The sequence below is a fragment of the Eublepharis macularius genome, chromosome 4 (genome assembly GCF_028583425.1).
Source record: "Eublepharis macularius isolate TG4126 chromosome 4, MPM_Emac_v1.0, whole genome shotgun sequence".
In the NCBI taxonomy this organism is placed as follows: Eukaryota; Metazoa; Chordata; class Lepidosauria; order Squamata; family Eublepharidae; genus Eublepharis; species Eublepharis macularius.
Window position 1 is genome coordinate 165,185,686 of NC_072793.1, and position 17,312 is coordinate 165,202,997.

The 17,312-nt window shown below is 41.4% G+C and overlaps 1 protein-coding gene across 1 annotated transcript in view; it reads right to left on the bottom strand.

Moving 5' to 3' along the window:
* LOC129329361 (zinc finger protein 208-like) overlaps positions 1-17,312 on the bottom strand; it is a 192,776-nt gene that overhangs the window by 130,308 nt on the left and 45,156 nt on the right. The window contains exon 7 of the mRNA XM_054978899.1: positions 2,213-3,646. Coding sequence (XP_054834874.1) covers positions 2,213-3,646 — 1,434 coding nt within the window. The remainder of the gene's footprint in view (positions 1-2,212; positions 3,647-17,312) is intronic.

Sequence of the window (17,312 nt, forward strand, 5' to 3'; positions counted from 1 at the left end):
TCACTTCTAAATACCATTCTAAGCCTTTCTCCATATGTAGGCCAGTTTCCCACAGCACTATCTTGTTTCTCCAGTATAGCCTGCCATTTCACAGAGTTTCACAGTTCTTTCACTTCTGTACCACATGGATCCCTCCTTTGCCACCAACTGCAATATATTTGCTCTTAATTATATAATTCACTCAGTAAAACTCACACAAGGCTGGGTTCATGATGAAGCACAATCCATTCAGTAACAGACACAGGAATTAAAATGAGTAGATGCAACAGAACAGCACGCTGGACATAACCAACTACTAAGTGAAACATAACTGCAGATTTCGTTAGACATATTCAGATGCCTTCACTGGAAGACAACCAGCTTGGCCTTACTCTGTACCCACAAATGATCAGCCACATGGAGATGCCCTCGCAGCCGCCTCTTGCTCAGGGATCTGCGGTACCAAATGCAGATGGTGGGAAGATGAATACCACTGAGCATGCTCACCAGTAGTTATTGAAGCCTTCTGCCCTTTTCAGGCCCCCAATTGTTTTGTAGCTTGAGGTGGGCAAGGAGATGACACAAGCTGGGATTTAGAGCCAAAGGTTTTGTTCTTCAGCACCTTTGACAGCCCTGGATCTCTACCTTCTCTTCCTTCTTGCTTTCTCTGTGCAAACAGATGGGTCTACTCAACCCAGCAACGACTTGAGAATCACAGCTATGAAATGAGTGGCAGCAGACTAAAATTCCAGCAAGTTTATACCAGTTTTGATCACCTCGTAGAAAATGTGCTTGCATAAGTCTAATTTGAGAGAAACTGACAGGTCATGCAATGTGCTATTTTAGTAGGTCATCAACATACCAGGACCTTTAACAGAATAAAGAAAGTGTTGATGGATGAACCAATTTCAAGGGCAGCTGATAATTTTAAAAAATCATTTATATAATTGCACCCCACTATGAATGTACTGACAGAAGCTATTTCCACACTGCAAACATTTATATGGTTTCACCCTCTTCCACAGTGTGAGTCATTAAGCAAAAAGTAAATTTTGTATCCACCTGAAGCTCTTTTCACATTCCAAGCATGTATATATGTTACACACAGCCCTTCCATCAGGGTGCAAGGAGTATCAGCTAGTCCCAAACAGAGGCTCAATTACTTGAGCTTCCTAATTAAAGTAGTCATGCTAGAAGCAGAGGTGCACTTAACAGAGCATATCACTGACATAAAAAGTTGAATCCAAAAATGTATTTTAAAAGTTTATTGCTGTCTTGAGCCCTGCAGGCTTACTGGGTCTGGACTCCAATGGAGTAGAGCCCCTGGCTTAGCTGGTTAGGCTGAGGAACATAGGGCACCCAAGGGCTGGAACTTGGAGGCTGGAGCGCAGGGCTTGCACCTAGTGGGCTGGTTGATCCACCAGTTCAGCCTTCTCAAGTCACTGGCTGAGCAGTGACCTGGCTGGATTGCATCTGATGGCAGGTGCTGAAGCTTAGGAGGCTGTGCTAGGCTCTGGCCAGGATCCTGTGAGGAATTGCCACTTGCAGTGCTCTGCTCTGGAGCTACAGGGAAGTGCTGCGCTGCCAGCCTTGCACTTTGCCTCCTTTGCACAACTTCTGCCCGGACCTTTTGCCACTGGCATTCCTGTAGTGTGGATCTTGAGGGGCTATGGGTCCAGGTTCATGTCCTGCCTAGTGGAAGCCTAAGCTGATCTCTGAAACGGGTGGCAAGGACTCTGGTAGGGTGCTGTGGGGCATGGTCAACTGGTGCCTCTGCAGCATCAGAACCTCCTGGATCCCGCTGGTCCTCCTAGGTCTCTGGCCTTGGCTCCTCAGGCTCTTCCTCTAAGCCCTCCAGGTCAGAGCCACAGGGCTAGTCAGAGGGAGTCATGATAATTATAATGAAACGGCAGTATTCCATATTAACAAGCATATTTTAAGATTACCCCAGCTCCTCCACCCCCGGGCTGTCTCCTGTCCCTTCTTTTGCTCCATTTTCTTCCAGTGTTCACGTTTACTTCTCATTCATCATCATAAAAAGCTTAAGTTTGATTTCCAGGGCCACAGAATTGGTAAGATACCAAAATAATGAGTCCATGCTCTGTGGTGCATCAAGGAATTCGAACAATTCCAACTTCACGATTTGTTCACATCTTTCACAAGCCCATAAATACTTTCACTTGTCAGGTATCTGGAATGAGGGGAGGTTGTCACATCTAGTTTCTCCCTGATGTGAATCCTTTGGTGTGAAGTAAGGCTTTTACTGCAACTAAAACTTTTTTCACACTCCAAGCATTTATGTGGTTTCTCTTCAGTGTGAATCCTCTGGTGAGCAGTAAGGCTTCTACTGTGGCTGAAACTCTTTCCACACTCCAAGCACTCATATGGTTTCTCCCCAGTGTGAATCCTTTGGTGGGAAGTAAGCTGTGTACTCTCACTGAAACTCTTTCCACACTCCAAACATTTATATGGTTTCTCCCCAGTGTGAATCCTCTGATGTACAGTTAGTTTGTCACTACGACTAAAACTTTTTCCACATACCAAGCATTTACATGGTTTCTCCCCTGTGTGAATCCTTTGATGTACAGTAAGGCTTGTGCTCTGACTGAAGGTCTTTCCACACACCAAGCATTTATATGGTTTCTCTCCTGTGTGAATCCTTTGATGTACAGCTAGATTGTCACGACGACTGAAGCTCTTTCCACATACCAAACATTTACATGGTTTCTCTCCTGTGTGAGTCCTTTCATGGGAAGTAAGGTGTGTATTGTGACTGAAGCTCTTTCCACACTTCAAGCATTTAAATGGTTTCTCCCCAGTGTGAATCCTTTGATGTATAGTTAGATTATCACTACGACTGAAACTCTTTCTGCATTGTAAGCATTTATATGGTTTCTCCCCAGTGTGAATCCTTTGGTGTGAAATAAGCTGTGTGCTCTGACTGAAGCTCTTTCCACATTCCAGGCATTTATATGGTTTCTCTCCAGTGTGAATTCTTTGGTGACAAATCAAGCTTGTGCTGTGACTGAAGCTCTTTCCACACTCCAAGCATTTATATGGTTTCTCCCCCATGTGAATCCATTGATGGGAAGTAAGTTGCATGCTCTGACTGAAGCTCTTTCCACACTCCAAGCACATATACGGTTTCTCCCCAGTGTGAATCCTTTGGTGTGAAGTAAGTTGTGTGTTCTGACTGAAGGTCTTTCCACACTGCAAGCATTTATATGGTTTCTCCCCAGTGTGAATCCATTGATGTGAAGTAAGGCTTGCACTCTGACTAAAACTTTTTCCACACTCCAAGCATTTATATGGTTTCTCTCCTGTGTGAGACCTTTGATGAGGAATAAGCTGCGCGCTCTGACTGAAACTTTTTCCACAGTCCAAACATTTATATGGTTTCTCTCCAGTGTGAATTCTTCGATGACAAATAAGACTTGTGCTCTGACTGAAATTCTTTCCACATTCCAAGCATTTATATGGCTTCTCCCCAGTGTGAATTCTTCGGTGACAAATAAGACTTGTGCTCTGACTGAAATTCTTTCCACACTCCAAACATTTATACGGTTTCTCCCCACTATGAATCCATTGATGTGAAGTAAGCTGTGCACTCCACCTGAAGCTCTTTTCACACTCCAAACATTTATATGGTTTTTCTCCAGTGTGTATCCTTTGGTGAATAGTAAGATTTTTGGGGCAACTAAAGCTCTTCCTACAAAGCAAGCATTTATACGGTTTATCTCCAATGTGAATTCTTTGATGGTTCTTGAGACAAGATTTGCAGTCAGATCTTTCCCCATTAACAGAATGCTCATTCCCTCTTTCTACTTCCAGCTGTCTGTCCTCAAATAGAATTTCATGGAAATCCCTGCCTTGAAAGACAAATAATTTCTTTTTCTGCTTCTGATTTCCTTCAGTCTTCCATTGGTCGTGATTCCCAGCTTCTTTTCCAATTTCTGGATCCTGGTATCTTCCTGCATTCACTGCACTTGGTTCCCCTTCATCTCCTTTTGGAATACAAAGAGAAATACAATAAAAACCCCAGGGAACAAATATGACATAGCAGAATCAGTCACAACTGAACAATTCTTACTCTGATAAACCTAGAGAAGCCTCTGCAACCTTTGTCAGTCAAGATATTTTCCAAAGAAAAGGAGAAGAACAGAAAGCAGGGGGTGCAGCTAGTCATTGTTTTTCAGTTGCTAAACGAAAAGCAGACATGGAAAAGCAGGAGGCCATGCCTCCAATCTGCTTCTATTGGATCTGTCTGCAGCCTTTGATACAGTAGACCATGCCATCCTATTGAGGCGTTTAGAAACAGAATTGGGCATCAAAGGATGTGCCCTGGACTGGTTTAAATAGTTTCTCTTGGAGCGGACTCAAAGGGTTGTTGTTGGAGATCAGCTATCTCTAGAATGGGAACTATCTTGTGGGGTTCCGCAGGGCGCAATCTTATCTCCCATGTTATTCAACCTCTATGTAAAGCCTTTAGGAGAACTCATTCACAGCTATGGAGTTGGATGCCATCAGTATGCAGATGGCACCCAACTCTATATCTCACTATCCAGGTCCCCGGAGGATGCAGTGGAAATCTTAGATCGCTGCCTGACAGCCGTGGTGAAATGGTTGAAAAATAACAAATTGAAATTGAACCCAGACAAGACTGAAGTGATGCTTGTTGGGAAGGCAGAGATCTTGAAGGACATTGTACTCCCCATTTTCGATGGAGTTCATCTGACCCTTGCAGATTCAGTTAAGAGCCTAGGGGTTATACTGGATCCAGCACTACTACTAGAAAAACAAGTTAAGGCAGCGGCAAAAAATGCTTTCTACAACCTCACTCTAGCCTGGAAGATGGCTTCTTATCTTGATACGGCTGACCTGGTCACTTAGATCCATGCTATGGTAACATCAAGGCTTGACTACTGTAATGCTCTATACATTGACCTCCCATCTAAGTAAACTAGGAGGCTCCAATTAGTGCAAAATGCTGGAGTTCGATTGTTATCAGGAGCAAGCAGGAGCATGAACATCACTCCCATCCTACAGTCGCTCCACTGGCTACCCATCGTTTACTAAGCTCAGTTCAAGGTATTAGTTATTACATACAAAGTTCTTCACGGCTTTGGTCAAGCATACCTATGGGACCACCTCCCTCCCTATGTTCCTCCATGGCAGCTTCGCTCATCTGAACAGGGTCTCTTGCAGGTGCCAGCCAGTACATGGGCAAAATCGACAGCAGCCAGTTCATGGGCTTTCTCTATGGTGGCACCTACCCTATGGAACGGCCTGCCTAAGGAGGTCAAGACAGCCCCCACCCTCCTGGCTTTCCGCAAACAATGCAAAACAATTATTCAAAAAGGCCTTTTTTTCTCAGCTAAGAGGGTGGGATTGTAGGAAAGGGGTCACAGATGTTTTGCTAATGAGTTAGGAACCATATTACCTATTGCTCTAAATATGTAGCCCTATATACTACCTGTGCTTTATGTTGTTCAATGTAAGTCCTAGAATTGATTATGTTCTGTTTCAGCAATTCCTCAACCCCATACTGGATCCTTGCTAATACTGTATCTTTGCAAACTTATATTCTTTTACCCCATGACACTGTTTATGGAAATGTTCTTGAAACTATTCATTTACCCTATGACATTGTTTATGAAAGTGTTCTTGCCACTGTATGGAAATGCCTGCCCTTGTCCTTGCCACTAATTGTACTAAAGTCACACTATGTAATCCGTCCTGAGTCTCAGTGAGAAAGGCATAATATAAATAAATAAATAATTTACTTTGTTTATAACCACCTTTCCCACTGAGACTCTGATACGTGAGCTATGTATAATATAATATAATATAATATAATATAATATAATATAATATAATATAATATAATATAATATAATATAATATAATATAATATAATATAATATAATATAATATAATATAATATAATATAATATAATATAATATAATATAATATAATATAATATAATATAATATAATATAATATAATATAATATAATATATAATATAATAAAGTTCTCTGGAGCTCTCTCAGCCCCACCCACCTCACAGGGTGTTTTGTTGTGGGGATAATAATGGCATACTTTGTAAACCACTCTGAGTGGGCATTAAGTTGTCCTGAAGGGCGGTATATAAATCAAATGTTGTTGTTGTTATATAGATATATTTCTTACAGACATATTAAGATCTGATTAGACACTGAGAGAGGTGATAAAAGAATATGGTGCACTCTCAGAATATAAAATTAACATGTACATTGGAGCAACTTATTTACAATGTGACATTTCAGAATATACCAAAGGATTGCTATATCCAACAACTTAAATGAAGGAAGAAAAATACTGTGAAATACTGGAGTATGTCTCTGTCAAATGCTAATTAAGACTTCTTTAGGCTGAATTATATTCCTGTAATCAATAGTACAAAAGAGAAATTGCACTTCTGGTCTCAGTTGAGACGATCCTTTTGGGGGAAAATCAATGCATTAAGGATGTTAATTCTCAAAGGTCATTCTACTTGTTTCCAAATGTGCTAATCAAGATATTGGAAACATGTGTAAGAGATACACAGAGTCTCTTTTCTGAATTTACTTAGGAAAAGACAAGAATTAAAATCCCAATATAAGGAATGAAAGACGGACAAACTGGGAAGGGGGTCACGGTCCCAAACATGAAAAGTTACTACTTACTATGAAGCAGCTAATTTAGTCTGGGCTGTCAGCTAGTTTCAGATAGGGGCAAATGGTACTTCTCTAAAATCTATTGAAGAAGAGTATATTAAGGCCACTTTGAATGCCTTACTAACGGCTAAAAGGGAAAACAAGACTAGAATCCCTTGTGCCCAACAAGCGCACGCTAAAGAGAGCCAGTGTGGTGTCATGGTTAGTGTGTCAGACTACACTGTGGGAGATCCAGGTTCAAATCTCCACTCTGCCAAGGAATTTTGCTGGGTGCCCTTGGGCCAGTCCCACACTTTCAGTTCAACCTACCTCAAGGCGTTGTGCGGACAGAATGGAAAAAAGGAGAACAATGTAAACTGTTTTGAATCCCCATTGAAGAGAAAGGTGGGGCATAAATGAAGTAAATAAAACAAACAAACCTTGAGAATCTGGTCCAAATATGAATTCAAATTGTCCTCGCCAATGTCTCTGTTAGCCTCAGGGACTAGAGCTGAAAAATTTAATTCTGCCTTCAAGATGGCCGACTCTAAACTCTGGGAGGGAACTGCTTTGATCAGATGCTGAAACATTATCCAAAATAAAAAGGTGTTTTGTTCTCTGGCACCCATGCAGTAAAAGGAGGAATGACTCTCTTTCAATATGCAATTACAGTTACAAATTGTCTTAGACTAAGGAATGGGTTGACAACCTTTGATAGTTTTGAAAATTCTGTAAACACTCGGAACAGAGCCTAGGGTTATAATGTAGACAATGATGTGAATGTATCTGATAACTAAAAGGTCTGCATTTACAGTAAGTTTATTATTAAAAGAGAATGTTCGAAAGATGGCAGTCCAAATGCATTTTTCACCACTCAAAACTGCAAAGATATGTAACACGAAAACTTGTTAATTGCTGGTGTTGTAGTCAAGGCATTGCCTTGTTTCAACATGTGTGACAGCAGTGTCCTAGGCCTCAACCATTCTGGAGAACAACAAGAAAAATTGCTGGCAGTACTAACATAATGATCTCCTGATTTTTTTCACCATTTAAACCTGTTGTAGAGCTACCAAACCACCAGGTGACATTTCTAAATGCAATTACTGCAGCAGTGTTGGTCACTGGAGGAAGAGCACAGGCCCTTGTGAAAGTGATCAGAAAAGCTCAGAGAATTATATATAGTAGTTGGACTTACAAAAGGCCCAGGATGTGACCCAGCTAAATATCTACTGGAATTTGTTATTCAGATGAGAAGTGCTTTAGCAAGTTACCAAGCTTTAACTATCAAGATACATTCTGTAAAAATGTTTGTCTGTATTATATTGTAGAATGCTATTCAATCATGTTTTAAAATACTGTCTATAATTTTCAGTCTTTCTAAGCATTTACGCCAGTTAATACATCAGCTTTGAGAGGGGGAAAAAAGAAATCCTTCCAGGTTATACTTCTTTCTGATATTGCCACAAAGAAAACTCACTCTCAGCCGCCTCTGCTGGGAAGCTAATCTTCTCTTCAGATCTTTCCAGGAAAAACTCCAGCACATCTTCTGATGAAAGGCCTTCCTGTGGAAAATTCTCCATCTTGATCTCTCTCACAGTTATGTCTTCTTTTGGACAAAGAAAGAGAGACTCATCATTCCAGAGGGACATGGAATCTAAGGAAGGAGAAAATATTCAGTCATTGAGGCCACAATCCCAGCCAGCATCAGAGGAACCTGGGTCCATTTCAGCTTTAGATCCATACATGAGGGGATGACATGAATCCATAAAGACAGAGCAATGGACATGCTCTGGGTTGAACAATATATAACTGCAATTCTCTCAGACACTGAAACAAAATTTAAAAAGAGTCCAGTAGCACCTTTAAGACTAACCAATTTTATTGTAGCATAAGCTTTCGAGAATCAAGTTCTCTTCGTCAGAACTTGATTCTCGAAAGCTTATGCTACAATAAAATTGGTTAGTCTTAAAGGTGCTACTGGACTCTTTTTGATTTTGCTACTACAGACTAACACGGCTAACTCCTCTGGATCTATGAAACAAAATTTGTAACCCTTCTCCCTGAACATCTAAGGAAGTTACCTGTGGAGCTCTTCACTTCCTCCGGGTCCTTGACAAACATCTTGCCTGCTTCCTCCAACCAGGAGATAATGTCAGGTTTGCACATCCAAGATTCTTCTAGGATGAAAAGCAACATAAACCAACTAGTCACATCTTTGACACTATGTTAAACTAGGATAATTCTATAGTGTAAACATACGTTCTCCAGTGATTTTGAAGAACTGAAATCTGGGGGCACAGGGATAAGGAACAGATAGGGATCTCTACCAGGGAATTTTCAGGACTCTCATAAAATAACTCAGGACCATCTACCCAGCAGCCAGCTATTTGCTTACCCAGAGAGGCCACATTCCCATAGGTTTCCAGCATGACTTCCCTGTAAAGAGCTCTTTGAACAGGGTCTAGCAGAGCCCACTCCTCCTCTGTGAAATACACAGCCACATCCTCAAAGGACATGGAGTCCTGGAAAAAAAAGCACTTGCTATCAACAAATAAATCCAGTTGGGTAACTTTATATTCACACGCAGGACGAGATGCTTTACATGGGAAAAGGAAGTGGAGTTCACAGCCTACCTTGCTTTGACATCTTGCATCAACTGAAAGGCTTCCATGAGAAAAAAAATAGGATCCAAACTGTTCCTTGTTTATCTCCATGACCAGATTTGTTATTCAGAACAGCTGTTTCCACTGCTCTGGAAAGATATGGCAATCTAGATCCAGTCAGTGATACCTTTTTGCAGCCTGTGAAGAACAGAAATGGGAAGATTTGTCTCATATTCACAATTCCTATTTCAACTCTATATTATTTATATAGTATTATTTATAATGTAGTGATACACCTCAGGTCTGCAGCAGTATGGAGTCGGACCCTTTTCTTAAAATGACCAATCTCACACTCTGGCTTCTCTTTGTCTCTTTTTAAACCCTAACTGCCCACTATCAGGTAAATGGGTGACACAAGTTTGGGTTAAAATGATAACAGTGTCTAATCTCCATGCCCCCAAAGAATAATATTGTAATTATTTATGAGGTAAACAGGAATCCTTTTTTCCACAGATATTTGACTGGACAGACAAGACTCAGATGGAGATAACAATATATATTTAACAGAAAATAAAGTATTTAATAAGGTAAATGTCTTGTGCGGATTCCTTCAGTCTATCAATTGAAACTGACTCTCAACTTCACCCCCAGAAGTTACAAACTTTCCCAATGAAAGTGATTACTTTGTAACTCAGTCTCGGTTAATGTAAAAAAAAAAAACTGAGGGAGATTTGGATCCACTTTCTCCAAACAGTATCTCAACTTACGAGGTCTCACTGGAACCTGTTACAACTGACAAGATCCTCCTCAGGTTCAAGGTTGCCCTCCCATCCCCAGAACCTACAAAACTAACAGTGCAATCCTAAAAAGAGTTACTCCAGTGTAAGCCCATTGAAATCAAGTAAGTATGGTATTTGGGGCCCTTAATAGATGCTTATTTGTCTCAAGAAAACAAGCTTTCTTCCCTAAGCCAACTCCAAATCCCAAATAAAAGCCCAATAAAACCCTAGCTAAACTGATGCTCTTATCTAGAGCCCCAAATTCCCTGTCTGAGAAGTTTTTCTCTCTCCCTTTTTAACATGAGGGTGGCTCACCCTTCCCATCCAGTGGAGTTCTGTGGGCTGATTGGCTGACTAACACTTGGATTTGCTTGAGGCCAAAATCACAAGGACTGGTTCAGAGCCCAGGTGGAGAGGTGGGACTTTTGGGAATGATTGCCGCAGCCACCTTACAAACATGTCAGCAAAAAACAGTATCTCACAAAAAGTCTTACTGCCCACACAGCCACTCATAACAGTCTGGAAGAACCAGGATCCAATTCTCATCCAACTTGCCAAAGTTTTCTGCCTATTCTTTTGGAACTTTGTTCCCCCAACCTTTTTACCACCATCTCAGAAAATACACTCAGCTAAGAGTTATCTTCCATTTCAGCAGGATCAGCGCCCAGGTAAATGAACTCTTCAGTGGTTAAGGGCTTACTCCTAGTGACTGCACCCCCAAAGAAGAGTATATAAGACAAGTGTGGTTCTGCGCTATCTTCTAAAAGTAAAAAACTTGTCTCTCTCTTCGTCCGTAAATCTTGTCCCCTAACTCTTCAGCCTTAGCCAAAACATGTCATCTGTCCCCTTCCTGCTCCCACTGCCAAGACTCTAAAAGGGTCTCTCTACCTGGTTGCAGGGTTTTCCATTCAACCAACTAGATCACAGTTCTTTTCTCACTAACTTCTGCATTACAATTCCAAACAACACAATTTAGTATTCAAGATAAACACACGTTAAAAGCCTAAAGCACTCTCAAAAAATCTTTAAGACAGTGGCTCTTACTCTGTGATTCACAGAGAGCCACATTCACTAAAAGAACCAAATGATTATTTTATGCCACCCCACCAAAAACATACATACAATATTTAAATTTTAATATTAATAGTTATATAACCTTCTAACCTCTGTGCATGTCTCTCCCCCACCACTGCTGAACCTTAGCCAGTCCTTGGGTACCTGGAATGAGGGAAGGGCCTGAGAAGAGTCAGACATGCCACAGAACAGCGTGCAAGCTTCCAATTTCTCTAGAACCCTTGATAAAGCTGGATGTTAAAAAAATATAAATGCTTCTCTGTAATTAAAGTTGAACACTACTGTTGCTGGAGATGGGGCCTTAGAACCTCTCTCTATGATGTTTTCTATTTGCAAGAGGCTTTGTTTTTTTGGGTTAGCATTCAACAGCAGAACGCGGCATTTCTCCATGACGTTCAGCTGCATAAGTTGATCCAGCCTCATACAAAACCCTTTAATTTCATAACTTTGATATAATCATCAAGAACAGGTTGTCCTGTGTTTTTAAAGAATAAAACTGTGTTAGTTTTTGTCTTAGCCCCACATTAATGATGAAATTATCCTCACTTCTAAAGAGTTCCTATTATCTTTTCCTTCTCTCTGAAACCTAGGACCCATATCATCCTATGCATATTTATTCAAATGTAATTCCCACTCTCAGATACATGTGCATAGAACTGAAGACAAAGCTGTGCACTTGAAAACATGTGTGAGTTAGAAATCATATGAAGATGAGGTGACGCCACAGAAAATGCCCTGCCTCTAGCTGTCACCCACCTCTCCTCTGAAGGCAGGGGCAGAGAGAGCAGGGCTCAAGAGGCAGATCTTAACTGATGGGCTGGACAGTATGGGAAGAGATGGTCCTTCAAGTGCCCTGGCCCCAAGCCTTTTAGGCTTACCTGTAACAACTGGCACTTTGAATTGTGCCTGAGGACAGATGGGTAACCACCAGTGCTGCTTTTTGAGCATTGGGGTTAATACAATCCCTGTAACCAGTCCCAAATTGTAGCCTGGCCACTACTTGAGTCTGTATCTGTGCCAGTGTCTCTGTTGGGTCCTAAGGATGCCTGAATATTTTTGTATCAGTCCAGTCTATATACTGTTTAAACTGTTACATTTTATCCTCACCTACAATTTTATTCCTTAACCTTTCCAGTTATGTGTTTCTCAAATAAAACTTTATTAAATCTTAAGGAAAGCTTTCTCACAATCACTAACTCTGTTCACAATTTACACTGAACTCATGTATAATCTGTGACAAAGTACATTTGATTTTTCTTTTTATATGCATTGAGTCATTCTCATGCTACATGTACAGCTTAATGTGTGATTGAAACCTTTCACTTAACCAGTTACTGGTCCCCAACACATTTGTGAACACATGTTGATTGTTACCAGGTTGTTTCATACAAACAGGTGCACACACATTGTAAGCGTATTCACTGTAATGTTTGACCAGGGCGACTGAGTGAAGTATATGAACGGTGACTACTGAGCCATTGAGTTAACATCCCTGTTCTAAAATACATTTAAACCTGTGTGGTGAAGTGCTTTTGTCACACTGACAGGTGATCCATTTTCACCATGATTTTGCAAATAGGAGGTCAGCTCAAAAAACCTGCACCTCAAATTAAGTCACACACATTCATCACCTCAACAAACCTAGAATTTGAAGAAAGAAAAAAAGTCTCATCATGATTAATTTAATAACATTTGCAACAGCCTTGCCATTAAGAAAACTCTCAACACCATTGTTTTTACAAATGGGGCTGAGACCAAGTCGTCGTCCCCCCCCCCCATTGATATAGGGACTCCCAATAATCCTCCTATGCCATGCACTGCCTTATAACTGTTTCGCAAAAAAAGGTTTGAATTATATATTTTTTTAAAATGTGGAGAGTCAAGAATTGGAGAAGGCCCAAACCATCCAGCACCACAATTCCGTAAATGGAGGCTAGGCTTACAAAATTTTCAGTCCGCCGTGGGTGGGCAGAGGGCTAGCCATTTAACCTTCAACCCCTTGGCAGCCTTCACAAATCTCAGATACTAGGGAGAGCCCGATCCCTGGCAAGCCCAGTTGCTCAGGCCTCGGGAGCAAACCTCCACGCACTTACTTACCTGGCTGGGATTAAGCCCTCTCAGTGGGCCAAGCGGGCGCCTCATAGGAGGAGGAACGGCCGTAGGTGACGGCTGCTTCCCCGCTGCTTCCGCCCGCTCCCCTTCCCTCTCCGGACCCGGTGAGGCTGCCTGCGCCTGCCTTTGTTCCCCACTCAACTCGCTGGGTGGCGGCGCTACAGCTGGCAAGGCCGGGCGCTTGGGCGAGCCGCGAGGGGCCCCGCCGCGGCGGCTGCTCCGGAGGAGGCGCTTCTCTCCCGACCCTCCCCCGAGCCCAACGGGAGCCTCTGCGGAGCCGCCGACGCAGCCGCCCAAGCGAAGCCAGGAGGGCGCCCTCGCATCCCTGCCGAAGGGTTCTTTGCAAAGCGCAATGGCGACGGGCAGGGAGCAGGAGAGGCGGACCGGGCTGGGGGTCGGGCTGGCGGTATGCTGATGCCTCCCCAGGGAATGAAAAGTGCCCCCCTCACCTTCAGTGCTGCATCCGTCTTTGCCCTGTATGGGGAAACGACAGCCCCGATCCCCTCCTCTTGCTCCACATGCGCATCTTGCTCCGGACTGGGCCGGGATTGATACTTCTTATTTCCTCCTGCTGCAAACTATTTGCCTCTTCCAGAGAAAACATGAAATGTATCTTCCCCGCCTGCCTGGCAAATTACAGTTTGAGGAAGGAGTTGCTTTGAGTATTTCTTGTACTTCACTTTATACTCCACTTTTCTCTCCAATGGAGACTCCAGGTGCCTTCCCACATTCTTCCCTCTCCATTTGCTCTTCACAACAACCAATTGAGGTAAGTTAGGCTGAGTGCCTGACAACCCCCAAGTCACCTAGCAAGCTTCCACGGCAAAGTGGGGATTCGAACCTGGGTCTCCCAGATCCTAGTCCAACACTTTAACCCTTCCCCAAAAAAGGTTTTCTCATATGAGCACTGTGGACCTACTAGGAAATACTATGATTTTTGTACAAGCTGTCATTCAGTGACAGTATCCCCTGACCAAGCTGCCATTTTGTGAGTGCTTGGTAGCTTCCAATGATGTTTTTTAAAAAAAACTAAGTAGCTCTCTGAAACATAAAGCCCCGTCCGTAATCACCCACCCACCGGACCTCTTGTAGACAGGGGCAGAGAGCAGTGCTTGCTTATGAAGAGATCTATGATCATTCCGAACTGATTTTCCTGTGTGGACAAGACAATCCCATTGCTACTGCACAATATCAAAAGACCATCAAAGACTGCCCTGAGGGTGGGGGTGAGTGACAGGAGAGGAGGGGTGTTCGAGGTCAGTTTTGTCATTGTGATCATGAAAGAGAGGGGGTATTTGTGTGTGTTCTTCCTATATATATCAAAAGATACGTCTGCCCTCTTGACAAGATTTGGTGAATGCATGTACAATAGTGAACAGTGCACTCTTGATTTTTATTTATATCTGCATTGAGTAATTCTGGAGCAGATTGGTTTCCTCTAGCTTCTTTTTGCTCCCTTTCTTTTACCTTCGAATGTTTCTAGCTGCCGGATTAGTGTTTATAGCCACCACCAGACATGGCAATAGAGAGGGTGAGTGTCTGTGACTGTGAGTGAATTAGACAGGTGTATCTTGGGCCTGCAAATCCTACCAGAAGCAGCACTTGCTCCCATTGTCTTACGGTGCTTTGCCCTTCCTACTAGGTGCCCCTCTCTCCCTCCTGCCTGTGCAAAAGGAACTCTGGGACTGGTAGTTCTTGATATGATGGACCCAGAAGGCTCAGCAGTTCAGAACTTTGCGTGAGATTGCTAATCTAACACAGCTTCTTTTTTTTTTATTTGAAAAATTTTTATTGGGTTAGAATCCATTATTTCCACATTTACATTCAATTTTCCCCAATTTTTTCATCTCTAACTCCCTCCCTTTCCCCCCCCTTTTTGTTGACTTCCAACAGCTTTCCAACCCTTTGTCCCCTTTCCCTTACTTTTATTAGCTTCCTCTATCTAAAACAAATATATATTCTCCATTATTCTAAGCAGTACATCCTTAACTATTTTTAACATTATATGCCCAAACTGTAAGTCTTTGTTTCCATCTTAGATAAACAATTTATCCCAATTTTTCAATTTCAGATATTTCTATATATCATAAACCATATAGATCATACATTCGTTTATATCAAACAATTTGACTTATTCTCTATATATATTACTCATTCTATCTTTTTATAATAGTTCTATATATCTCTCCTCACGTAGTCAATCAATTTGACCCATCTATATCTTCAGACATTCAGTTTGGTACAAAACTTGTCAGAAAAAAAAGAAAATATTGTTAGTTAATCGCTCCTTATATTTAGTCCTTATAATTAATTATTTTCTCTATGTTCTGTTTGTTAACCTATATATATCTATATATATGTCAATCTATTAATCTGACTGCTTATTAATTCACATTTATCTCTTCTCCCCCCGGTAAAGTCTCCCCCCTCTACTTCAATACTTCAGTAGTTCTCAAACTGCCACAGTTTTCCTCCCACCTCCCATTTCTTCTCCAGGTATTGTTTCAGCTTCTCCCAGTCTGTGTTGAACTGCCCTGAGTCCAGATCTCTCAGTTTTCTTGTCATCTTGTCCATTTCAGCCATATACAGCAATTTGTAAGTCCAATCTTCAATAGTTGGCACTTCTTGTACTTTCCATTTTTGCGCATACAAAAGTCTAGCTGCTGCTGTCATATAAAATATCAACGTCCTGTGTTGGGCTGGAATTCCCTCCATTCCCAAGTTCAGTAGCAGGAGTTCTGGGTTCTTATTAATTTGAAATTGTAAAATTTCACTCATTTCTCTTATTATTTCCCCCCAGTACTGCCTGGCTACCTCACACGACCACCACATATGATAGAGGGAGCCCTCATGCTTCTTACATTTCCAGCATTTATTAGAAGTATTCAAATTCCCTAGCGCAATCTTCTTTGGTGTCATGTACCAACGATAGATCATTTTGTAAATGTTCTCTTTGATATTAATACATGTCGTTGTCTTCATTGTAGTTTTCCACAAGTATTCCCATGCCTCCATTGTTATTTCTTTATTAAAGTTTATAGCCCATTTCACCATTTGTGTTTTAACTATCTCATCCTCGGTATACCACTTCAACAGTACTTGGTATACCTTGGATATTCTTTTCTTATCTTCTTTAAGAAGGGTCTGCTCTAGTTCCGAATTCTCTATTCGTATACCTCCCTTTACAGAGTCCGAATTATATAAGTCTCTGATCTGTCTATACTGGAACCAATCGTAGTTAGGTGATAGTTCCTCTTGTGTCTTTATTCTAAGTTTGGATGCTTCAGTTTTAGTTATTTCTTTATACGTTAAACATTGTTGTTCATTATCAACAGCTCTCGGGTCTATCACCTCATATGGAACCACCCACAAAGGGGTTCCTTCTTGTAGATAAATTCTGTACTTCTTCCAGATTATGTATAGACTTCTCCGAACAAAGTGATGCAGGAACATCGAGTTGACCTTTACTTTGTCATGCCATAAATATGCGTGCCATCCAAATATTTTTTTTATATCCCTCTAGGGCTAATAGTTTCTTGTTCTTTAATGTCATCCATTCTTTCAACCAAACTAGGCAGATTGCATCATGATAAAGTCTCAGATTGGGCAGTTGCATTCCGCCTCTTTCCTTTGCATCTTGTAAAACTTTCACTTTCACTCGAGGCTTCTTGCCTGCCCAAACAAAATCTGATATTTTCCTCTGCCATTTTTCAAATTGTTTGGAGTCTCTGATGATTGGTATTGTCTGTAGCAAAAACATTACTCTTGGTAACACATTCATCTTAACTGCTGCAATCCTGCCCAACCATGACAAATTCAATCTATTCCATTTAATCAAGTCTCTCTCTATCTGAGTCCATAGTTTTTCATAATTGTTTTTGAATAGATCTATGTTCTTTGCAGTTAATTCGACTCCCAAATATTTCACTTTACTTGTTACTTCACAATCCGTTGTTTCCATTAACAATTGTTGTTTCTGCTTAGTCATATTTTTGCATAATATCTTTGACTTCTTTTTGTTAATGAAGAAACCTGCCAAGTCTCCAAACTCCTTGATCTTATCTATCACTCTTGGCATGTTCTCCAATG